General features: G+C 42.4%; 1 protein-coding gene across 1 annotated transcript; it reads right to left on the bottom strand.

Annotated features, from left to right (window-relative positions):
* Positions 1-1,698: 1,698 nt before the first annotated feature.
* On the bottom strand, positions 1,699-2,638 carry LOC136480547 (classical arabinogalactan protein 9-like). Its single transcript, XM_066478059.1, has 3 exons — positions 2,623-2,638; positions 2,186-2,524; positions 1,699-1,799 (listed from the first exon to the last, which is right to left on the bottom strand). Exons 1-3 carry the CDS (start codon positions 2,636-2,638, stop codon positions 1,699-1,701), a joined length of 456 nt encoding a protein of 151 aa, XP_066334156.1.
* Between the last annotated feature and the right edge of the window lie 23,678 nt (positions 2,639-26,316).

The following is a 26,316-nucleotide window of genomic DNA, read 5'->3' as shown; positions in this document are numbered from 1 at the left end:
ATAAATTGCACTCGGCAAAGAGGTCTTTGCCGATAAACTGTTTACCGAGCGCCCTTTGCCGAGTGTATATCGGCCTTTGCCGAGTGCCTGAGGCACTCGGCAAAGAAGCCGCCTCCGGTAGTGCCTAATGATACAACATTGTACACAATACAATGATTCACTAATGATTAATAGATCATATGCTCACCGGAAAAGACACACCGAAATTGCCATAGTAGTTGGGTTTGAATTCTAGGAATTGCATGCACGTGTATTTTCTGTGAAAAATCATATGACTAGTGACTTCAATAGTGTGGACATGTGTCGGATTAAAAACTCTTTTGATATTTATATATAAGACTGAATTAGGATTTTTGGAAAATGATTTAGAGACATGCCACGTATGCTACTTGCAGCATCTAGGGTACACAATATTTTATTTGTTCCTCACACTCAGGACAAAGGTTTATGTATTGGGATAAACCATTTTGCCGTTGCTTCCTCCAAGAGGTATAAAAAGCTATAGCAACATATATAGCAATTTTTTTTAAAAAAAAGAGCTTGAAATTTTCAATTAAATGTGAACAGAAATATGGAACTCATTGTGAACATAAATACTTGAATCCATGTCAAAAGCTTCTAGGGAACATGTCTTAGTGTCTATTGCTTGCTTCATCACAGTCATTCAATCAGTCATGATACAAACTTTTTATTAACATTCAAATTTATTTGATCAATGCTAGTTCATTGGTTCATTCACTACCGGAATCTCAAGCTTTGCCGTGTGCCCAGGGCACACGGCAAAGGCCTAAAAACACTCGGCAAACCATTTGCCGAGTGTAACACTCGGCAAACAGAACTCGGCATACTTTGACTCGGCAAACAGCTATTTGCCGAGTGTTTTTTATCGCGCACTCAGCAAATGGTTTGCCGAGTGTCAAATTTGACACTCGGCAAAAAAAGTGGTTTGCCGAGTGCTTTTCCAAAATACACTCGGCAAAGGATTATTGTTTGCCAAGTGTTTTTGGGAATTACACTCGGCAAACCTATTTTCCAAAGAAAAAAAATAATTTTTTCTCAGCATATTTTAGTTTAATAGCTGCCATACAAAACACTCTTAGTACACCATATCTGCATGCACATCATGTTCCTAGCAACATAATTCTCATAATAACCACATGGACATAGAAATGAAGATGACAAATTTAAGAGACTAATGATAGGTATAAGTTCAGAAGAATCAACATCCATAAAAAATTCAAAAACTATGCTACCAAAATAGTGAAGGTAAAACCATCAGCACCCCAGTAGACATGTCTTCTACTCCATTCTTCATGAAACTAGCTTCTTCACTGCTGCAAGAAGGAAGAAATGTGAACATAGTTTGTTGTCTCACCCTTAGGTAGTAACCACATGTTTACACACTGATAACTAACTATATCATTCAAATTCACTGTGAACTTTGACTTTGCAGCAGCTAACCAGTGCACGGCCAACTCCAATAGTTATTCTTTTATTTACTTTTCCTAAAAAAATAGGACAATGACTTGATTTTCCTATATAGTCATGAACTAGACACCCACCTCTTAGGCAACAAAGAGGCCATTGCAAACAGAAGATAAAAGTTCATGTATGTAGAAAAAGGTGCTAGGAAAACATCTATTTGGACATTTTAGAAAAAGTTTTGTTGAGCTACCATTTTAGTGATGGATTGTTGGCTTACAGAACTATGTGTGAGAAATTTAAAGAAGCACAAGTCGTGTGAGAAAAACCTTTTCTATTAGAAGACATTTTTGATCCCCTAGCTTCTCCTTCCTCACCTGGAGCAAAAGAATAAGAGCAAAAGAACTCAAGAAATGACTCAGATTTATCCATTATCAGCATGACATCTGCAACTTAATTTCACCTGGAGCTTAATTTAATTCTCTCTCTCTAATGGGAATTGAACTGGCCACAGAACTGGTTGTTTGTACTGGTACAAGCCATCCTAGTTAAGCAGCAAACAGAACAAAATATCCCAAGTACCAGCTCATAAGGTGCTAAAGAGCAGAAGTTCTCTAATGAAAACTTGATTCATCACAACCACTCAAGAGTAGTACAAAACAAAAAAAGTCACAAGGCATAGTTAGGGCAGGGGAGAGCAGCGCAACGTGGGCTCCCCCGGCGGTAGCTGCATGAGGTCCACCTGCAGTGGTAGCACGCTCACCTGCAAGAGCAGGGAGCTGGAGCCCGCGCGCAGGAGGGGCGCACCCCTGACGTGGCTGCCCTGCCCCGCAGGCCGAGGCCGCCTGAGCCGCCGCCGTTGGGGTTGCCGGAGGACGAGCGTGCAGATCTGAGATGGGAGGGGGAAGTGTGCTGCAAGGGAGGAGAGGCGCTGCTGTGGGCGGCGGCGGCGGTCGTGTGTGCTGCGGTGGTGCTGGCATCTTGGGCGCAGGTGGCCAGGCGGCGCACGCGGGGTGGGGGGGGGAGGGGGAGGGGGCGCTGAGGACGGGCGGCGCGGGGGAGAGGAGGGAAGGGAGCGCGGAGAGAGGCTTGCGGCCGGCGGCTGAAAGAGATAAGGGGAGACACGCGAGTGGGCCTATAAGCCCGAGTTTGCCGAGTGTCCTGAGGAGTTTCAATAAAAATACCCATGTGACTGATTACCTTTATAAGCCACCATGGACACGATGGCGATGCCAATTTGAATACAGTTGTTGCTTGGAAAAGCGAGGCAGTAGGAAACGTCGTTGGCTGCTTGGTAGAGCGCAAAAGTGGATCAGAAAGAGGTGCGTGCCAGTCCCTAAACATCGCCATCGCTGTGCTGTGCCAGTGCTGTGCATGTGAATGATTTCAACTTCTGGCTGTCATTCCGTCAAAAGGAAAAGACAGCTATGGTTTAACCGTCCTTGATTACTAGTCCAAATTAATAATAACTTGGTTTTGCGAGTTCATCAAGTTAATTGTGGACCACTGGTCGTCCTCCGCGTGCGATTTGTACGAGGGGAGTCTTAATGGGTAGTTTCCATAGCCATAGTTAAGGTGTCAATGAATTTATGATAGATAAAAAAAGTTATGATAGATTCATGGTTGGAGAGAGAAGGTAGATGATTGGATAAAAAATTCAATTTGAAAAAACCATCCATTGTGAATATGGTTTCCCCTGTGTAGCAACTATATTAATTGAAGGACTGAAAACGACGACTAGAGAGGAGTGAATGGGAGCCTCAAATTTCTCGCGAAATATTCAGCCACAGTCCCAAAATCACCGCCAAACACGCGTAGCAAACACCGTGATGTCCACTACTCAAAAGAGTGGGTGGATGTTCCCTATAATCATAGCGGGACACCACAAAGCAAACGGACCGAGAAGCATTCACACCAAACTGAGGAACTGAAAATCGGATACTCAACTCCTATTGAGAAGAAGCGAGTTCCCGAATCTAAAATACCCAAGCCAATTGGCTACAAGAGTACCTAGATCAGTTCTTTGGATAAGTGGGAAGCCAACGCACAAGACGGAACGCGAATCAGAGCTCAAATGCACAAACAGCAGACAAAAAAGCGAGCTCGGAAATTATAGACCGGAAATTCAGAGAGCTGTGGCTGGAAATTGGGCCAGAATTTCCAGGCTGGATACTGTAGCACTAAGTCAGAGAACGAACTGCTGCCTGGCTTCTGACACATGGTGCATGGGGCCGATTTGCTTGACAGCTGAAACAGCAGGGAGGAAGGTCGCCGACCAAGACACGGAGGTTAATTCTTTCCGCCACCGCGGTCTCTCTCGAAACCTCTCTCACTCTCCAGGCGACTGCGGAGGCGGAGAGAGACACAGATCCTCCCACTGTCGAGACCACCGTTCTTTCTCGCCTCCGATGGCCTTATTGGCCTCGGATGTGAGGGGAACGAGTGGCTTTCTGCCCAGAAGTTTAGATTAGGTCCCTCTAGGTGTAGGGTTTGGTGTCCGGCGACGGCGTCAAGGCTGCTGCGGCGGCGTCAAGGAATAAGGTCCTCTCGTGCTCTTCCCCATCTCGACGGCGCTCTACTCCGGTGCCAGGTGACGAGTGCGTGGAGGTGGAGTCCGGCGTACAGGAGTCCGCGCGGACTGCCAGTTCCGTCGTCTCGGGAGGCGGCGGTGTCGGCCGGCACGCTACGTCAAGGGTGCAGCGATGGTTGTGAGCGATGCGGCTGGCTGGAGAGTGGATTGAGCTTGAGCCTCCCTCGGCGCGAGTGAATGGCAAGCTTTGATCCATGGTCGGAGGAGCTCGGGGTGCATCCTCGGCCGATGCTTCTTCAACGACGGATTTAACCCGGCCTCGGCATCACGTGTCTACTGCAGGCTCATTTCAAAGCTTCTATGCGATGGGGTTCCTCTAGATCTGGGTGGTGGCAGGTGCTCCCGGCGCCGGAGACTGGACGGAGGTGGAGTTCGCCGATGAGGTCGATGTGCACGGTGGCCAGGGATTTTCTTGTGATTTTTGTTTTCTGTAGGGGCTTCTATGCATTTTTGTCAGGACAGCTGTCTTTGTATCATGTACCCTCATATCTGTATTTGCTTGTGCCTTTGTACGTTTTCCTTGTCCAGTAATATAGATACGTATTATAAAAAAAAAACAGCAGGGAGGAAGAACGAACAACAAAGAAACGCAGAGAGAAAAGACCGCAGGGTAGCGGGACTGCATGCTACCGATGCGAACCGAGAAATGCGAGCAGAGGGAAAGAGAGAGAGACCGAGCGACGCCGACAGGAGGAAACCGCGACCGCTCGTACATAGGATGCTACGGTGGCACCGACCCGCCCTGCACTGATGTCCTCGACGCCCACACGAGGACGCACGAGCAGGAGCCCGACCGCTCCAGAGCGCTAGGCACACACGAACAGCGGGGAGGGCGAGCACCAAAATCAAAGAGAACTCGATCAAATCAAAAGGATTCACTTCCAAACTTTGCACACGTGATCACAGTGGAGTTGGTGAGCTATCCCGAAAGAATCATCGCCTGAAATCAACTCAAACTCCGGGAATTTCAGATCGAGGCCAAGAACAAAGTTTCCCCCCGAAACGCAAATCTGTTCGATTCTTCGTGCACGTGTGGAGTTTATCAAATTCACTCATAGAGTAGCATCATCACATATCCTTGCACGAATCAAACAAAAAAAAACAAACCGAAACCGCCTAAAATCGACAAATCCAAGCAAGAATGGGAGAGGGAAAAAACGGACAGCAAACGACAACGTGAATCACAAAATCACGCACAACTCTTGCATCCCGGAGGACAAGAGGAGATTAGGACCTCCATTCCCAACTCGAAAACCACAGGAGTTTACACAGATCGAAGATTTTTCTGTGGACCTCTAAGCAACCGTAAGGAGAAGGGGAAAACCTAACATATGAAGTGCAAAGAGGTGAGGCAGTTTGGGGGGCATGCCCACTCTTAGGTTACCAGTCCTAATTGCCGCTAAATATTTTACAGCGAACCACCTAGCCAAGGGGCATTATGGTCCAACTCAATTTATGTTGATCCTATGACCACACGCCCTTCATGACTTAGCTTCGTCTCGACCCAAGCTTCACGATGACGTCAAGTGCAGCCTCAATTCCCGCCAGAACCGCACCCGAGTTTTGAGGCCCAAACTCGAAAACCGTCCATCCAGTGGTTTTGAGGCTCAACCCACCAAACCGCTCGCGAGTAGCATACTCCATACGCGTGGACCGCGGGGCCGCCAAGTCTTCCAGAGCCTCCGCTCGACTTGCTCGACCACCGTCTTGACTCGGTCAACAAGGCCATTCCACCATGTACAGTTGCGCTTGTCGATGTCCCCAGGTGTCAGCCACCATAGTCCGTCACCCGACTTCTCCGGTCCCTCAATCCAAGCCTCCGGCGTCCGTCCTTCACCGCCCCGGTCCCTCGGCACGAACCCGCTTGACCTTCACCTTCGCCTCCGACCACCGTCTCCGAGCTCCACACCTGTGCCCACAAGCCAAGAGACATATTGCACCACACAACTCACACCACGGTTAGTCCACAAACTCAACCCAAAACACTTCATCCGTTGATAATTATTCATCACAAACTCGAACCACAAGGGCACATATCAACCTTGTATTCATATTAATTAGTATGTATGAAAACCATCCCATGGTTAGAGCAACTGCCCTAATAAAACGAATTTTTCAGGCTCCATGCTAGGATAAAAGTGGTCGTACAACTTCAACGCATGCTAGTGCAAGTATATAATATTAAAGATAGATTATTAGATTCATCCAATGGAAGCCGTCATTATTATTATTAGCAGATTGTTGTAGGACTCAAAACAATTGCACACAGACACAGTACACGGAATTGGAGAGGAAGGGTTCAATACTATTTTTTATTTAAAAGATTCAGGAGGGGTTGCCCCTTACTGTTTTTTTTTCTCGAATACGCATGAGATCTGCCTATCATTGCATTTAAGAAGGATAGAGTTTATGTTATAAGATTAGCCGGCCAAGCTGGGGGTAAGAACAGACTACATTTTAAACAAACACAACAACTAGCATGATAGCGTGATGCTGCTAATGCTCGGCCAACGTCCGCAGGCCAGCCGCTCTAGCTTCGATCCAACGACTGCCCCCATCTTGATGACCTGGGGCATTTCAGCGACCGTAGTGGCGGACTCTCGGAAGCATCTTGCATTCCATTCCTTCCACACCTGCCAAGACACTAGCGCAAACAGCAAGTGAAGCCCCTTACGCTGCTGCCCCTTATTAATTATACTATACTTATGAGCTTTGTTATGGTGGTTGGAAACCGAAACTTTTATGGTAGGTACTTTTGTTTTTCATTTTCATTTATTCTGTATTTGAGGAAAACAATTAATAAAAATGAGTTTATGGATTGAAGGGTATTGTAGTAATTTTTCCTAAATTTAACTAATTCCACGACCTCACCGGAACGGGCGCACGAGCTCCTGACCCCCATGCCTCTCCACTCACCAAGGCTAGCTACCTCCGCCTTCTTCGGATCGGATTCCGTCAGAGATTGCAACTTCTCTGTGCCTCAGTTCTAAACTGCAGCCTCAGCATTAGCTTCGAGCTTCGCTGCAAGGGTGTCCTTAAAAGAGATAATCGGAATATCACGATCGTATTGTAAATTCTTGGTAAATGCTTGAGAGGGCTAAATACCTATTGTAATTGTTGTTAAAGACATTCTTTTAAACCTAAGTGCAGACCAGTATCGAGGATTATTCTAAAAATCACGATCCATTCAATTCGTGCCTTCATCCTATTCCCCATGTCCAAGAACTTTTCAAGCCCGCTTATGGGCTGGATCATAAGGAATCCCTGCGTAATATGTGAAACATGAATAGTAGAACCACAATCAAACCACCAGGTATCACTATGAACTTCAACACGATTTGATTCTAAGCATACAAAAACATAATAATGTATACCTTTCTTTTCGAACCATTTCTTCCTTTTCGGGCAATTCTTCTTCAAATGGCCAGTTTTGTTGCAAAAATGGCATCTAAACTTCATATGGATTTGTCCCTCACTAACATGAAGTGGATTCTTCACCTTGTTTCCTTTGTTCCGTAGTTTTAATTTACTGCTGCTAACGCCATTATCCACCATGAGATGAACAGAATGAGCCCCATTTCTCTTTAATCTCCCTTCCTCCTGAATTAACACTTTGGCTTCCTAAATGTTCCATTTATCATTAAGGGTGTTATAATTCACCTGGAACACGGTCGAAATTAAAGAAGGAGACAGAGCATAAAAAATTGCACCAAAAGAGGCTCATCAACATTCATGCCCATGGAGTTCAATTTTGCGGCAAGGTTCAATATTATGTTCATTACATGATCATGAATGGGAAGCGACCAGTTCAACTTCATGGTCATCAACTCAACCATGAGACTCCCCACAACAGACTTGTTAGTAATGTCTGAGTGGGATTGTTCTTTAAGCTTCTCTATGAATTCTTTTACATCCTCAGTTACGGGCATCGATGGCTAAATATTTTAAGCTACAGTCAATTTCATCAAGCTTAAACACGGCCTCTTCGACCATTTCCAACTACCATAAATGGTACAGTCGTCTTCAAAACTTCTATAATGGTTGCGGGCTTTTCAAGAACAAGTGCTGAATCCAAATCCATAGCACCTAGCTAAATGGAACCGAATTTGTTGAGACCAGTCATTATAGTTCACCCTATTAAACTTTGACACATTAAGTTAATATAGATGCTGCACATATTTAAAGATGTCTACAAATTAATACTTTGAGTAAACGTAATGGATTCAAACAACAAAACTTCAAGTGTGTCAAAAACATCTTTGGATGAAATTTAAATACATGGCTAGCACAAAAATTGATACTAAAATAGATACATTTATTGGATAATCAAACATGCTTAAAAATGAACAATATGTTTGAATAGACTAACAAAGTTATTAAGCGTGTCGATTATCCCATTGATGTTACCAGTTGTAAGCAATGGTCTACCTTTGGGGAACCTCCTAGATTACAACAAGTGAACTCAATTGTTCATCACATCTTTAAATAATAGTATCAAAATAATATGAACAATTGAAATGCAAAAATTATTTACAATCCCTTCCGGCAAGGCCACTTTGGTGGCTAACATGTTTTTTATGATATAAACATTTATTCGATATATTATTTACCATTTATACTCATAAGAACCATTCGTCAGCGTTCGTTCATCTAAAATTGTAAGGATGTACACGTCGTTTGCTTGTTCAAAATCAATATTACATTAGATACATCAGATCAAGCAAAATTTATAAGAGGAAAACTTTTCTAGCATAAAATATAAGTGCCATTAAATAAATAAAGATATTAGACATTTTTCATACGCAACCAAATAAACTTTGATGTTGCATATATCTTTCCATGTGGTATACAAGAAAGTAGAAATAACATAGGTATCATGGGAAATCGAAAGGGCTAAAAACCTTGCTCTGATACCAAATATAAGCTAAAACTGTTCGCGGAAGCTTAAAAAATCATATTAGCACAAATTGATTTAACCAAAAAAATATCATTCCTATGTGCCTAGCACAAATATACTGTTCATGTGCTAAACAGAACAAAACCTACCTTGCGCCATGAATGGCATCTTGGAAATATTTCTCTCCCGTCTTCGTTCCTACCTTTCTTGTTCTCTTGATGATAAAAGAACTAGTCCGCGTTCATGTGTGTTTCACTTTACTAGCAGCAGTATTGTGTTCATCATCCCCATAGTCCATATGTATCATCTATTTACACACACATGTGGAGTGTGACCACAACCTTTTGTTTGATGCTCACTATTCATTTCCATAAGTAGCATTTAACCCGTCATTGCCAATCCGATGGCCACCTCCATCAGTTGACTCATGTTCCTGCCAATTGAGATAACCAGTGATCAAGATGTATCGACTACGATAATGTTGACTGGACAGGACTCCAGTCGAAGTTATGATATTCCCTTGGTTTGGCTGTGTTTGTGGTACCACGCTAGCCTTGTGTAGCAACCATGACCTCAGCTCCACCATTTGGGGATCATTGCTTCTCAGAACAGTTGTAATCTGATCCATCACAATCTCCTTCATAGTTTCCCCCTGGTTTCCTGTACAAACCTTTCCTTGTAAATCTTACTTGTCCTGTACGAGATCGCATCGGATGCCCATGCATCCTTCATTCTCATTCTTTAGGACGTGCTCGGGGTTGCCCAATTTGGCCGATAGTCCGTCCCTCTTCCTATGAAGCATGAGCGACCCGCTCTGCACAATCACAACGTCGCAAAATTTTCATCTCCACCTCCCTAGTCTGCGACTCATTTCATTTCATCTTCCCCTCCTCCAGTCGTTTCAGCTTATGGGGTTTGAGGAATTCCCTTGTCCTCTCATTGGGGCCCTTATACTCTATCGATTTCCAGGCCTGAGCTGCCTCCCTTTCTTCCATCCGCCATTTTCTTTTCTTTGTGGCATACCTAGTAGAGCCTAGGTGGTACGGGTACATGGTCCTCTTCACTATCCTAGAGAACTTCTCACCGGGCCAACAATTCATTGCTGGTACAGTCTTGGATGAACCGGTGCCACCTGGTCCCGCAAGATGAACCCATATTCATTGAGAGTTTCCTTCCCCTTCTTGACGTACTCGTTGTTAAGTTTCCAATGGAACTGGTTATATGATACCACACGTGTACTCGGTACATAGTCCTTGGTTAGTTATTAATTGGTGCCTAGTGGGTATGTGAACCTCCACTTAATCTATTCCACACATTGTCCTTGAGGTGGAACGGGACACTCTTCCATTAGTCAATGTTGGTCTCCACCTTTTCCCTGAGGACCGCTCCGCAAGCATTACTGAATTTGAAGGTCACCGGGACTAGCTCGACTGGCTCCCCTTTGTTCCCAAATCCGTGTATTGCAAACACTTCGTAATGTACCTGGTGTCTAACATGTTGGTCCCATTTCCTCTTAGGCTGTCTCTGGCACTGAGGCTACCTCTTCCTCGTTGAATTCCAATCGATGGGGCACTAGCAGTATCGATAGAGGATAAGAACATGCATTAGAAGATATCTGGAAGAATAATTGCGTGTGCAGATGCAATCGGGCCTAAACATGAACTACTATACCTTGACCCATTGTCATTTGGCATCATCATTTGCATGGTAACTTGGATCATCTTCTTCCTATCTACATGCTATCATCTATTGCCTCAGGGTATTTTCCTCCACATCGCTCTCATATTCAGTTTCCGCACCCTCAACTAGGGCTTAGTGACCCATTCTTTGAATGGGGATGGGTCTTGTTCTTCCCCACCTTACTTGGTCGGTTCGTTCGACATCAGAATGTGCGATTACGGGAATAGAGAAATAACTTTGTTACACGGAAAGACAAGTGTAGCTAACGATGATTAATCTTCTCGATTGCATAGAGTTGTCATTTTCATCCTCAATTGCATAGACAAGATTTATATGCCTTTCATAGATATGGTATTTCTTCTATTAGTCAACATGAATTAATGTCATAAAAAATACATATACATCTTATATTTTCATAAAGATTCATATACATGGTGTCTCTCCAATTAGTGAGCACGAATTAAAATAAAAACAAATCAATATACATCTCATACTTTCATTATTTCATAAGGCATATACATGGTGTCTGTCATATACAAATACATTAGCTCAAAAACATATATAATATTAATTACATATGTTTTATTTGTACAGGTTACAAAAATAAATACATAATTCATGAATACAAAAGAAGAAAAACAATACATGTACATGGCATAAGGTATATTATACACTAGTTGAGAAACGACCTTTGATCCAGCTCGAAATTTGGCTTTAGTCCCCATATTTTTCGCGCCCGGGACTAGAGATACCTTTAGTCCCAGTTTGTAGCTCCAACTGGGACTAAAGGTCCCTGCCCAACAGCTACTGCGGCAGGCTTTTGCTGCAGGGGACCTTTAGTCCCAGTTGGAAGTACCAACCGGGACGAAAGGTTAACTTTTACTCCCGGTTGGTCCCTCCAACCGGGAGTAAAAGTCTACTCCCGGCTGGAGGCTCCGTTCGGGACTAGAAAGGGACCTTTAGTCCCGGTTTCTGTCTCCAACTAGGACTAAAGGTCTCCTCCTATATAGCCTTTCTTCCTCCCCGAGCCCGAGCCACTTCGAGCTCAGTGTTCTTGCTTCATCGCCGGCCTCTCTTCTTCGTCATCGCCGATAATCACAAGATTTCTTCGATTCCTCCATCGATTCTTCGATTCTAAAGGTTACCAACTTTATACTCTCATGTTTCATCAGTAGCATATCTCATTTTGTGGACTAGATATATGTGGTTTTTCATGGTGGATTTTTTTATTTGTAAGCCATTTAAGCTCAAAATCACTTTAAAGTTTGCATATTTGGATGAAGGAAGGTTAAGTAGTTATTCAAAACAAGTATTCAGCTTTTATTTCTAGCATGCATAGCACAGTTCATGGTTTAGAGATATAGAGAATTTTAGAGTTTTTTTAATTTTATTTGTTTATAAAATGAGAAATTTATATTATATTAAAAATGAGTATAGAGAGTAGATGTCAACTGCTTCCGGGTCCTTGGCCTCTCATCGGGTTCCAAAGCGACTGAGGCCGGACCTCCCTCTCATTGCATGCGGCAAGTGTGAGGAGAAGATTGTGATGGAGTACCGGGTGAGGAAGGAGTGTCCCAACAAGGGCCGTATCTTCTACAAGTGTCCAGGATCGCAATGTGAGTTTTTTGTCGCATTTGATGATTATGGTTAATTTATACTTATTTTCATGATGATTGTGATTAAAGTTCTAATTTTTTGTTTTAATTTCAGTAGGATGGCACTGGATGTTCAGGCTGGTACTGAGAGGAAGAGTATGTTGAACACGTGCAAAACTCTCTTGCACAGGCGGCTACGGCGGCTAATGAGGCAGTGATCCTACGGAAGAAGCCCATAGATGTTGAACAAACGCATGATCTGTCTATTTTAGTTGGGATTGGTCGCGCAATCCTTATGCTGCTGAAGTGCATTTTAGCTTTAGTTTTTTAGTGGTAGTTGGGAATTGTCTACATTGTAGCGAGACTTTCATAAATTAATACCTTGTGTGGTGGCATGCATGTCATATAATTAACTAATTATGTTCTAGGTTTTAATATGGTATGTATGTCATGTAATGCAGATGAGCCGGCATTGGATGTACAATGTTGATCGCCGCTCCCAAGAGTTCATTGAGGGCGTGCATTCTTTCTTACGTGTGGCCGAGGCAAACAAACGCGATGGTTTCATGTGCTGCCCATGTGCCATATGTAAGAATTTGAAGGAATATGCTAGCTCAAGGAGTCTTCATTCACACTTGTTGAAGTCGGGTTTCATGCCAAACTATATTTGTTGGATGAAGCACGGAGAAACCGGGGTTGTAATCGAAGAAGGTGAAGAAGAACAATGGGACGATGATGACATTATTGATGAATATGGTGCCTTCAATGATACTGCAATGGGGGAAGCTAAAGAAGAGGTAGTGGCAGAAGATGAGCCCGTTGATGATCTTGGTCAGGCCATTCGTGACGCACAAAGAGAATGCGAAAGTGAAAAGGAGAAGATCAAGTTCGAGCGCATGCTAGAGGATCACAAGAAATTGCTATACCCAACTTGTGATGCGGGACAGAAAAAGTTGGGTACCACACTGGAATTGCTGCAATGGAAGGCAAAGAATGGTGTATCTAACATGGGATTTGGGGAGTTACTGAAAATCCAAAAGAAGATGCTTCCGAAGGATAACGAATTGCCCGTCACTACGTACAAAGCAAAACAGGTAGTCTGCCCTTTGGGATTAGAAATCTAGAAGATACATGCATGTCCTAATGACTTGTATCCTCTACCGTGGTGAGGAGTACGAGAAGTTAGATGCATGCCCGGTATGTCATGCATCACGGTATAAGATCTGGCGAGATGACCCTGGTGATGTTGAGGGCGAACGTCCCACGAAGAAAATCCCTACCAAGATTATGTGGTATGCTCCTATAATACCACGCTTGAAACGTCTGTTTAGAAACAAAGACCATGCAAAGTTATTGCGATGGCACAAAGAAGATCGTAAGGTAGACAATATGTTGAGACACCCTGCTAATGGGTCCCAATGGAGAGCAATCGATAGAGAATTCCTGGAGTTTGCAAATGACGCAAGAAACTTAAGGTTTGCTTTAAGTACGGATGGTATGAATCCTTTCGAGGAGCAGAGCAGTAGTCATAGCACTTGGCCTTGTTACTCTATGTATCTACAACCTTCCTCCCTGGTTATGCATGAAGCGTAAGTTTATTATGATGCCAGTGCTCATCCAAGGCCCAAGGCAACCTGGCAACGACATCGATGTGTACCTAAGGCCACTAGTTGAAGAACTTCTACTTTTGTGGAACAGACCAGGTGTACGTGTGTGGGATGAGCACAAACAGGAGCACTTTGACCTGCGAGCATTGTTGTTCGTAACAATCAATGATTGGCCTTCTCTAAGTAATCTTTCAGGACAATCAAACAAGGGATATAATGCATGCACGCACTGTTTCGATGACATTAAAGGTATATTCCTGAAAAAATGTCGAAAGGTCGTGTACCTTGGCCATCGTCAATTTCTTCCTGCGAATCACCCCCTAAGAAAGAAAGGCAAGCATTTTAAAGGTAAGGCAGACCACCAGACCAAGCCGGGCAACCGAACTGGTGAGGATGTACTCAATATGGTCAAGGATGTGAAAGTAGTATTTGGAAAGGCACATGGTAGCGAACCTGTTCCGAACAACACCGACGGTCACGCACCCATGTGGAAGAAGAAGTCCATATTTTGGGAGCTACCCTATTAGCAAGTCCTAGAGGTCCATAGCGCGATCGACGTGATGCACCTGATGAAGAATCTTTGTGTGAACCTGCTAGGCTTCATGGGTGTGTATGGGAAGCCTAAGGACACACTTGAAGCACGATAGGACCTGCAATGTTTGAAAGAAAAAGAAAACCTACATCCAGAGAAGATAGATGATGGACGCCATTACTTAAGTCCTGCCAGCTACATTCTTAGCAAAGAAGAGAAGGAAAGCATGTTTGAATGCCTAGCAAGCATCAAGGTACCATCTGGATTCTCATCGAATATAAAGGGTATAATAAATGTGCCAGAGAAGAAATTCCTAAACTTAAAGTCCCATGACTGCCACATGCTCATGATGCAATTGCTTCTAGTTGCATTAAGAGGAATTCTACCTCCTAATGTACGTCTAGCCACCGTGAAGCTATGTGCATTCCTCAATGCAATTTCTCAGAAGGCAATCGATCCAATGGATCTAGCTAAACTACAGAATGATGTGGTTCAATGTCTTGTTAGCTTTGAGTTGGTGTTCCCTCCTTCCTTCTTTAATATCATGACACACCTCCTAGTTCACCTGGTCAAGGAGATTAACATTCTCGGTCCTGTGTTCCTGCATAACATGTTCCCCTTTGAGAGGTTCATGGGAGTCCTAAAGAAATATGTTCACAACCGTGCTCAGCCAGAGGAAGCATCGCCAAGGGCTATGGAACACAGGAGGTCATTGAGTTTTGTGTTGACTTTATTCCCGACCTTGACCCGATTGGTGTTCCTAAATCGCGACACGAGGGGAGACTAAGTGGAAAGGGGACACTAGGGAAGAAAACATATATTGGTACATAGGACAATTATTTTAATAAAGCACACTACACAGTTCTACAAAACTCCTCCTTGGTGGATCCATATATCGAGACACATAAAGAGTTGCTCCGATCCGAGTTTCTAGGGAAGTCTGAAGCTTGGATTACGCGTCAACACATGGAAACTTTCAGCGACTGGTTGCGAAAAGAATGTCAGGGTGACGAGAGTATTGATGAGCAACTGTATTTGTTGGCTAGACAGCCATCGTGGCATATCCTCACATACAAAGGGTACGAGATAAATGGGAATACATTTTACACAGTAGCCCAAGATAAAAGGAGCACCAACCAAAATAGTGGTGTCCGCATAGATGCCACCGACCCTAATGGAAATAAGCAAACATATTATGGTCGCATAGAGGAGATATGGGAACTAAACTATGCACCTACTTTTAAGGTACCTTTGTTCAAGTGCCAATGGGTAAAGGCGACTAGAGGCAGGGTAGCAGTCGACAACCAGTATGGAATGACAATCGTGGACCTCAATAATATTGGGTACAAAGAGGAACCATTCGTCCTTGCTAAGGATGTGAATCAGGTGTTCTATGTCAAGGACATGTCTACAAAATCGAAGAGAGGGAAAAACAACAATGACCCAATCAATGAGCCAAAGCGCCACATAGTTCTTTCAGGGAAAAGAAACATCGTTGGAATTGAAGACAAGTCAGACATATCAGAAGATTATGAAAAGGATGACCGAATTCCACCCTTCACAGTGAACAAAGACCCAAGCATCCAGCTAAATGATGAGGACACTCCATGGTTACGGCGCGATCATAACCAAGGGATATACGTTAAGAAGAAGTTCACTACTGTGCCCACTTGATATATATAGTGTATTCATATTTCTGTCATGTATTCTTATTTTCTACGATTTAAATGAATTTTCTGCTTGATGGTGGATTTCCTGTGGAGAATGTGTGATGAAAAAACAAATGATCAACGTCAATAAGATGTGAAAACTAATTTTCTATCGAAAAGCAATAGTTTTAATTATTTTAATTAAGTAGTACATTTTTGCATGGTGAAAATTATGATTATTATTTACACTATGTTAAATATTTATACGGTAAAACAAAAGAGTTTAGGTTACAGATTTTTCTTATGTACAATAATGCAAAACCAGGTCCCGGAATTTTTTTTGTAATTTTTTTGCTAATATTTTATTTACTAGGCAATTAACAACTCTCTGCATATTTATATAAAAGAAATATATAAAAAAGGAAAAACTTCTACAAACTGGCGGGGAGCCAAACTGCAGCTCACCTTTAGTCCCGGGTGGACCAACCACTCGGAACTAAAGGGCAGACCTTTAGTCCCGGTTCTAACCATCACCCGGGACTAAAGAACCTTTAGTCCCGGTTCTAACCATCACCCAGGACTACTAAAGATGGGTTGCGTTTTCGTGGCCCGCCAAATCCCCTTTACTCCTGGGCCGTGGCTACACCCATGACTACAGGTCCCCCTTTATAAACCACGCCCTTCTCCCTTAGTTCTCTTTCTCTCTATCTCTGCCGCCTTCTTCTCCGTCGCCTCATCTTCTCCACCAGATCGATCCGATCCAACAGCGCCGCCGCCCCTAGGCGACCACCCTAGCCTCACGCTGTCACCGGCCCCACGCGCACGCGCGCTTCTTCTCTGGCCGGCCAGCGCATGCCTCGCATCGTCCTCGTCCCCGGCCCACCTCGCCCCCAAGCGGTTCAAGGTTTTTTGAGGTGTCTATCTCCTCCAATTCATCCCCTTCTTCATCCTCCTCTCAGTGCTATGTTTGAACTTTGAAGCCCTTGTTCTTGTGTTAGATCCACGAGATGCAGTCTTCTCCAAGATCCGCAGCAGGCCATAGCATCTCTATTACGGCACGTCTTCTCCAGGTTTGGCCCGGTCTCCCTCTTCCTCTGCACTCTCTTGCTGCTGTATGGCGAACTCATTCAGTGCCATTGCTCAATGAATGTATCGCTTCGATTTGGTGCTAGCTAGTAGCCTTTGCAGTCCTGTAATGATCGTGTTCAAGCGCCTGTGGCCGGGCCATGCGCGACGACGCCATGCTCTTCCTCTTTGCTTGTAGCTGTGCAACATTCTAGGTACAATAGTTGAACATAACATGTGTAAATCATCAATTCCATGATGTTATTGCAGGATATATCTAAACACCCAACTATATGTTCAACTCGACCAAAGATTTGTCAAATGATGCAGGCTTGATTCTATTCCTTCACTGGGGACTATATGGTGTCAAATAATTTTCACGACTCTATATAGCATAATCAATGAGAGCCCCGAGCACTGAATAGGAGAGCATGTTAGACCGAGCTATGCTTATTGGTTATTGTTTCGTTGTTATAATAGTTCGGAGCATAAAATCTGTTTTTTCAGCTAGTGTTTTATCCAGCTATGATTTGAGTTTTGGAACGTGTTACTTCGATGCTGTGATCACATCACGGCCAAGAACTTGAGCGTATCGTGTCTTTGTATTGTTTCAGATGGAACACTCTACTGCACTGCGTTCTCTTATTCTCTAGGGCTAAAACCACTTATTTAGGGTTGATTACGCTGTTCGATAATTCTAGCCACCTTTATCACAAATAATTGCGGGCTTTAGATGTTACTACATTGTCATTGAGGCCTTGAGGGCGTGGTTATCCGATTGTCTTGTGTGATTGCAGTGCTCACAAATAATTGCGGGCTTTAGATGTTACTACTTTAGTTATTTCTCCGATGCTCAAGAGTTCAACGTACTCCTAAGTAACAAACTGTCTCATAGCTGTATTCTTCGCGAAACAAGGAACCTAATGCTAGCAGTTTAAGCCTCTTTTGGTTCCAACAAGACATGCTTCGGATACAATCATCTGTTTTTTTACTGTTTTTTAGTAAAGTCTAAATAGTGATAGCCTTCCCAGTCCTGTAATGAAACAGATTATTACTGTTTTTTAGTAAAGTCTAAGTCTCTAACATGTTTTTTGGCTGCAGGAGCTAGACCTCTCGTTTGACACCTTGGATGTGAGCCACCGCCGCCACCATATATAATCCGTTTATGATGGATTAATTGCTCCAACCTTTTGTAATCGGATGGATGCGTGTGCCGAGCCCTCGTGCCGGCAATCTTGTAATGCGATTTTGCGCTGAGCCATCGAGCTCAGTGGAGCACGGGCGTGGCCCGGTGTCTCGTCGTTTCCTCCTTTTTGCGTGGTAGCTTATGACGACGCCGGCCCCCAGATCCGAGAAATTCGACGGCGTCCGTGACGTTGTAGTAGCAGGGCACGTAGTTCTCGTACTCGGGCGGGCATACCTCCGTCTCCTTGGCGCGGACTAGTTAGAAAATTGTAGAAAATCTATACTAGTTGAACTTGCGGACTGTGTTCATCTCGGCTAGCATGTTCTCTGCCGAGCGGTAACGGACATCAAGGAGGAGCTTTGATTCTACGAGGGAGAGCGGCAACGGTCGTGGAAGACCGTGTTCCCTTCCTCGTAGAATCGGAGCTCTTCCGTGGCCAAGTACGGTGCCGTCCGGTGGAGAAATGCCCGCCAAGATGATCGCGTAAGCAAGGTCAACTAGTACGGATGGTTAATTATTTAAACATGTTTTTGAGCTAGAATTTGATGGATATTTGATAACTTAAGACCTACAAATGTCATCTACAAATGTTACTATCCTCGAGGTGGCACGTCCTGCAGGAGTCCATTTTATATATATAGTTTTTATTTTTTATAGATATATCTAGTGGTGTAAAAGCTAGATGGCTGCCCCGAGAGACAACATGGATAAAGAAATGACGGATATTATTAACACCGGCACTCAATTTGCCGATGGTGACCAGCAGGATGTAGATGACGGGAGTCAATACCTGGCTCTTGAAGATAACCAAGAAAATATTGTGCAAGAAAATACTAGCGAGGTATATATATTTATATATATATTTGAATATTATATATATATATATTTGAATATATATCATCTATTATGTGTACACATAATATTTATTTATTCTTTTTTATACGCATCCCTCTGGATCGACGACCACAACGGCGAAAAGCAAAAATATTCGGGGCCCAAAAAAGCCATTGGAGGGGCGCTACATAATATCGAAATTCAATATCGAGACAGGCGAACCACTTGGTCCACATGCAAGGAAATTCGTGCAACACTGTGGGTGCCTTATAAGGGACAGACTTCCGATCAGTGCCTGTGAATGGAAGCAAAAGATCAATGAGCCTCATGTTAGTTTTGTCTCTGATCTTGATAAGAATTTAATTTGGGATGATATCCTTCAACATTTCACGTTACAAGCGGATGATTATGATGCTATCAACGATGATGAATTGAAGGAACTAGCTCGAAAGTGGGCTATGAAGAAGATGGCCACATAATTTTAGACTTGGAAGAAATCCCTATACACAAAATACGTTAAGAAGAACCTAACGCCCAATTTCAATACTAGTGGCCCGCTCGTGAAGTTGAGGCCCTACTGGAATGATTTTGTACAGTACAAGACATCGGAAGAGGGTGAGGAACGGGTGAGAAGGAACCAAGCTAATGCCCGACATAAGGTATACCACCATGGCATGGGATCAGGTGGCTACATGACTGCCATTCCCAAGTGGGAAAATTGGAAGCGGACATTCTTGCCAAGGGTATCACACTAGAATCACTCAATTCGCCCAAACGCGCGAAGAATTGGTTTTTCGCTCATGGGGGAAGACTAGACCTAGAGATCGGGAAGCTGGTTCATGGCCTAAAACTCAAAAAAGCAACACAAAGATTTTCTTATGCTCTACAAGCTAAAGCTATTGGTGCGTTTAGGCCTAATAGAGAGAAGGATGAACTGACGTATGCCCTCAGGACCGCTGAACATAGTGGCCGAACAAGAGGTTTAGAACGGAACATTTCTTGGGAGCATGGTTTCCCTGACGATAGAGATACCTACAGAAGCCGGCAGAGAAGGAATGATGAGGATGCAGCGCGGATCAGCAGGTTGGAGGAATTGGTTCATGAGTCATGGGAGGCGTTGCTTCAAGCACAGGAGCACGAAAAAGACATGCAAGCTAGAATGCAGGACGAAATCATAAAGCAAGTGCAAATAGCAATGAGTGCCCAAAGGCAGGCATCAGATCCAGGAATCAACATTAATATTAGCCCCCCTAATCAGTTGAAAAGCAGCTGCGCTTCCACGGAGTTGCCAAATCAAGATGATGCAATGCTATGTTTCCCCATGGATGACATCACTGCACCGTTTACATCATGTGAGCTACATATTCCAAAAGAGAATGCCACAATCATGGTGGCACTCGGTGTTTTTTCTCCTCCAGATCCTACCAAGACACTAAGAATCCATGGGGCAATAATACCACTTGGATATGTTAGCATCTCAGTGGATAGAGTTAACAAAGATTTTAGTGATCTGGCTCTTGACATTCCAGGAGGTGATGGGGAGAAGCAGAGAAGACATTCATACTATGGCGCAAGTGCTACATCATTATTCCCGGGGTCTCTAGTCCACCGCTGCTTTCTCAACTGCCAGACAATAGGTGCGGACAAAAGTTAACGAAATATTTTTCACAAATTTTCTATTGACATGCATGATTAATAATAACAATTTCTTATACCTAATTATTCTTTTTTGTAATCACACAGCAGGGCCTCCGCCAACCTAAGTTCAATTATTCAATCTCTAGATCATCATAGTGCTCCGGGCAATGATTATGCAACGTCGCCACCGCCGCCACCTCCAAGGAGGCCTCCAACGCCTCCAAGGAGGTCTCCACCGCCGCCACCTCCAAGGAGGTCTCCAATGCCTCCAATGAGGTCTTCAACAGCTGCCCCGCCTCCCTTGATGATCAAGAAGCAGCCAGCTCCTAAGAGGTCCGCCCCGCAAACGAAGCCGTTGGCCCACCAGCCGGCAAAGAAGAAAGCCTCCTCTAATCCAGTTATTCCCCAAAAACTGTCTTACGAGAAAAGTGAAAATGAATTAAAGGATGCAGTACAAAAAGATGTGAAAAGTTTCTTCGAAAAAGTAAGAAAGCAACGAGAAGTGAGGGAGAACCCGGAGAAACCATACTTCTACCTACCTCTAGATCTTCTAAGAAAGAAGGTGGACCAGAAAAAGCGGGAATCTCAAAAGACCCTGCCAAAATCGGACTACGACCGCTCTCTCACCAAGTCATTTAAGGCGGCGCAGAAAAAGACTAGAGCAGGGAAAGGTGTTGCACAACTCGGTCAACAATCGCAACAATCAGTCCCCCCTCTTGTCATTTGTAATGAATATGGTTCAAACTTAGACTTACAGGACGTTGATTTTGAGGACCTGGTTCGGTTTTACAAGGATACTAGTTTGGACCTTGCCCAAGTGCTCACTGAAGGACCATCTGCTCCGAAAGTGGATCCTTAGAAGAAATTTGAACATGGAAAGAGTCTATACAACCCTGAGGCCTTAGGTGAACTGGGTACGGAAATGTACCTGCTAAACAAGTGGTACATGGCGGCGTGTAAACGGGAGAGAGAACTTTGTTTCTATCAGAGTTAGAAACCAACATTACTTCCGTGGCGATGACGTTATATATGTCGAGTTTGGAGAATTACACCAACTATGCCACCTGAACTCTCTCGACAAAAGTCTCATTAGCTGCTATTGTCTGTAAGTGTGATTATTTTCTACTATTAAAGTGTATATATATAAAGCTACATGTATATATATAAATTATATATCCTCACACTATATTTTTATATATGCATATATGAGATGACATAACTCAGAAAGAGACAGGATAATGATGTTGGTTTCGTTGATCCAAATGTCGTATTCAAACACCCTGATCCCCCGCCTGGATGGAAAGCTAAACTCGAGAAAAATCTCATGAGGTTCTTAGTGAACCAACAAAACAAGGACATACTCTTCCCCTACAACTTCAAGTGAGTGTTAAATAATTAATGTCGATCATATGGATATTTGTTCAATTATTTGTTTACTAGCTAAGCTATCTCCCATATATACATATGTTGACTCTAGTTAATGTCGATCATATTTGTGTATAAAAACATATGCAGCAATCACTGGATATTGATGGTCATCGATATGACCAATAGTCGGTTGAGCATATTAGACTCGTTAAGAAAAGAGCAAACAGAGTACCAAGACATTATAGATATTATCCAAGGGTAATTTGGTCTCTCTAGCAACTATATATACCCCGATCTCTTAACTGCAACAATTATTAAAGGCCAAATTAATTTTTTTATTTTATTGGACGTAGTGTTTGGAAAAGTTTCATTGAGGAACACCACATGAAACATTGCAAAGCACCACGGGATGTAATCGCACACAAAGTAAGTACTAGCTATATTTATATATATATAATTCAATTAACACCATGCATGCTCTCAATTCACCGGATCTTTTTTCTCGTAAAAGTGGGTTCTGAGGCAAGAACAGGGGAACAACTACTGCGGATACTATGTTTGCGAGTTCATCATGGCGTACTCAAAAAGAACTCTTGAAGAGAACCTCAAAGTACGTTATACAAATATATTCATATATTTATAATTTCTTTTATTGCTCATATATATATAAGTAATCACGTGACCAACATATATATATATATATATTAATACTTTTCCTTTAACTTTTATTGAAGACTCTATGGTTGAAGGAAAAGTCATACGACGTGACCAACTAAAAGCAATTCAAGAGACCATAGCAGGATTTCTTAATGACCCGGTCCTAAACCCCGCCGGCGAGTTCTACAATGACGTGAACGAAACATGGAATCCAAACCAGATGGAGTGAATTTGTTATCCCAAGGATATGATAGAATATACAATGCAAGTTTTATTTGTAGTATATATATATACACACACATATTATATGTACATAAAATAACGTACAATATTTGTATATGCATGTAATATATACGTTCGTTTCATACTTTAGTTTGTACAAAATGTTCGAACATTATAAACGTGTAGAATACGTATATTATTAGCAGCGTAGAATGCGTATTCGAAAACCAAAATGAATCATCAATTGAAAATAGAAACAAAAAAAAATAAAAATAAAATAAAACCTTTAGTCCCGGTTGGTAATACCAACCGGGACTAAAGGGCCGGCCCACGTGGCCAGGCCGGGAGGCCTCTTTAGCCCCGGTTGGTATTACCAACCGGGACTAAAGGTGGACCTTTAGTCCCGGGCGCGAAACCGGGACTAAAGGAGGGGCCCTTTAGTCCCGGATTCGTGCTCCCGGTTCCAAAACCGGGACTGAAGGGGGTTGAGAACCGGGAGTACAGCTCGTTTCTCTACTAGTGATAATGTACAAAAAATATTTACATATATTCATTTGCATAAGTCAAATAAATATTTTCACATATTCGTCAAGTACAGAAACTTTTGAAAACCAAATGTCAATGAAATTAATTAAAGAAATAATTACATAAATTCATGAATATAAAACAAGAGGAACAGCTCATAGAGCAGGCGGTTAATGCCCCAAGGGTGGGAGCTGGCCGGCCTGCAATGGCCTCCAAATTAAGAAGGCTGGGTCAAGTGGCCCTTTTCATAAATAAATAAATAAATAAAACATGAACAAAATGTACTCCTAGTAAGCTAAAGGGATGTCTTGCTCAACAAGAGACTCATATTCGGGTTGCTTCAAAACTTGTTATTCTATCAAGAGAGAAACCTATCTGTCATCAGAGGCCGGTGGGTTAATCATTTTGTGCCCTTGTGATCCACGCATAAGAGTTGACAAATGCTAGTTTTTAAAACGCTAGCTCCAACACTGTATGATGCAGACTACCATGACTACCTGATGTAAGGAATATAATCCTTTTCCAACTAATGTGATTCAGAAACTTGTTTAAAGCCAGCACACACTACTGGAATCTCGCATTTTTCTGTGCGTGCAAAAACCCACAGAAAAATACGAATACCGTCAGAAAAATATTTTTCTAACGGTGTACCCTCAGAAAAATACCCACAGAAATATAATGACAGAAAAATCAAATTTTTCTGTGGGTTCGCCGTCAGAAATAATTTTTCTGTGGGTATTACACGCACAGAAAAATTACGTTCGCCCAGATTAAAACTAATTTTTCTGTGTGTTAATCCACACAGAAAAAATAAATAAACGCACAGAAAAACACGTTTTTCTGTCGGTCTAGGTGAACTCACAGAAAAATTCATTTCGCCCAGATTAAAAAAAATATTTCTGTGTAGCCAGCCTCACAGAAAAAAAGAGTTGAACACAGAAAAAAAATATTTTAAAATAGTAGCAACAGCATATTAAAATATATATTTTCCATACAGTGATTTCTGTGCATGACCAACAAGGTTTCATTCAAATAATACACAAATCGGTAGTTCATCATGAATGGAGTCAACACTTATGCCAAAAATAGAATCAGTCTGATCTATCAGCACATATATCATATACACAGATATGATATCTGATCATCTACACGTTCAACATGAATACTACAATGAATTCACAAATATGGATATCGAAAAAGAAACCAAACTATTTCTTCTTGTTCAACCAATTGTAAACTGCTTCACCTTGCACTCCATCTCTACCTGTGAGAACAGTCAACATGAATACTACAATGATTACACAGGAAAGTAGTCATTTCTGTTTCCTAAAGTATCCAGAAAATGGGAATACAGTATGTACCAGCAAAGGGGAGACGAAATCTTTGAGATCAGAAAGGAGATCATCTTGCTCTCTCTCAAATAGTTCCTTTCCAAGTGGACCAACAGCTGATTCATTTACTGGTTTGTCATTGAATGATCTACAAACAAACATGGAAGTTACTTGAATTATTTGCAGGCACTTGAATGATCTAAGGTCAATACCAGAACAAGATTCAAATATACTATTGTTTAAGTAATGGAGAAATCCAGTAATACCCGAGTCAAGCTTTAACTCAGGTGTATTCAATACTTTCCCAAGAGACCACATCAATGCACCATAAACTCTCATAAGCTGCATGTCAATGAGAAAAGGACTATTAATATGTAGAGCAAAACAAAGAAAAATGTCCCATCACGAGTTAAGACACAAAAAGATCCACAAATACTACCTGTTGAGTGTCTACTTGATCTGCCTTGTTCAAAACTACACGTATTTTGTCATCATGTCCACGTAATGATCCAATGACACGTTTGAACTCATCGCTGATGTCAAGCTTATGAGGATCAAACAGAAGAAGAATAAGATCACACTTCGCAGCAAACCATGATGTCACGCCAGTGAACTCATAGCTGCATTGCGTGCGTTGCTTTTCACCAGAAAGAACACCAGGTGTGTCAACAAATGTGATATGCTCTAGCAGCTTCAAGGTAAATGTTTGGTATCAATTTCCAGATTACATGCCTTTTAGGTTTTCACTTGCATCAAAATTAAATCTTACTGGATGTCGCATCTGAGAGCACTCAAACTTGGGTAAAAATGCAGTCCCAAATGTTGTAAGACCGCTAAAAGGCATGTCAGCTTGAACAGCAATAGTATTTCTAGGAATAGTCCTAGGTTATACAATTCATAGGTGGCACACAGGCAATTCATACTGCTTATACTGCAGTTACATTGGCCTAGGTTGAAAAAACTAAAATTGGACAAAAAGAGTGTGCCAATAGGTGCTTAGTATCTATTGCCAGTTTCACAAGCAAGATTTTGCATAAATCTAGCAATGATGAACTTAAACTTTAATATTGATTTGGAGATGTGTGCATTATGCTTCTTTTACATTAGCTAACATTCCCAACAAACCCTAAGGAATCAGAAACAATCATAAATATGATGGCTGGCGATATAATCGTAGCTCAGCATTTCAAAGAAAATTTAGAAATTACTTCACAAATCATAATACGAAGTTTAAATCATTTGATGCACCTATTATACCTACAAAAATGACAGCATTTCTTTATATAGGGAAAGGTCTTAATATTGGCACAAAAATATCTCTGTTGCTTAATAATGCATAATAGAAACACAAGTACTGAGAGCTATGTTGTCTTACAAACATTTTGGTGGACTGTGGGCTTCCTTTTAGACAACTTACATGCGTCATATTGTTTCCAAAATTTCACAGAAGAAATACCACAAGACAGTGACCATCTCCAGAAATTTACCCATTATCAAGAGCAAAAGAACTCGAGAAAT

This window comes from Miscanthus floridulus, chromosome 9, assembly GCF_019320115.1.
Source record: "Miscanthus floridulus cultivar M001 chromosome 9, ASM1932011v1, whole genome shotgun sequence".
Lineage (NCBI taxonomy): Eukaryota > Viridiplantae > Streptophyta > Magnoliopsida > Poales > Poaceae > Miscanthus > Miscanthus floridulus.
The sequence above is the reverse complement of the archived record's forward strand: the minus strand, read 5'-3'. Positions and strand labels throughout refer to the sequence as shown.

Coding starts and splice junctions, on each gene's coding strand:
- LOC136480547 (XM_066478059.1), bottom strand. Junction 1,800..2,185: donor CCAGCTCCCTGCTCTTGCAG/GTGAGCGTGCTA, acceptor CTTTTGCTCCAG/GTGAGGAAGGAGAAGCTAGG.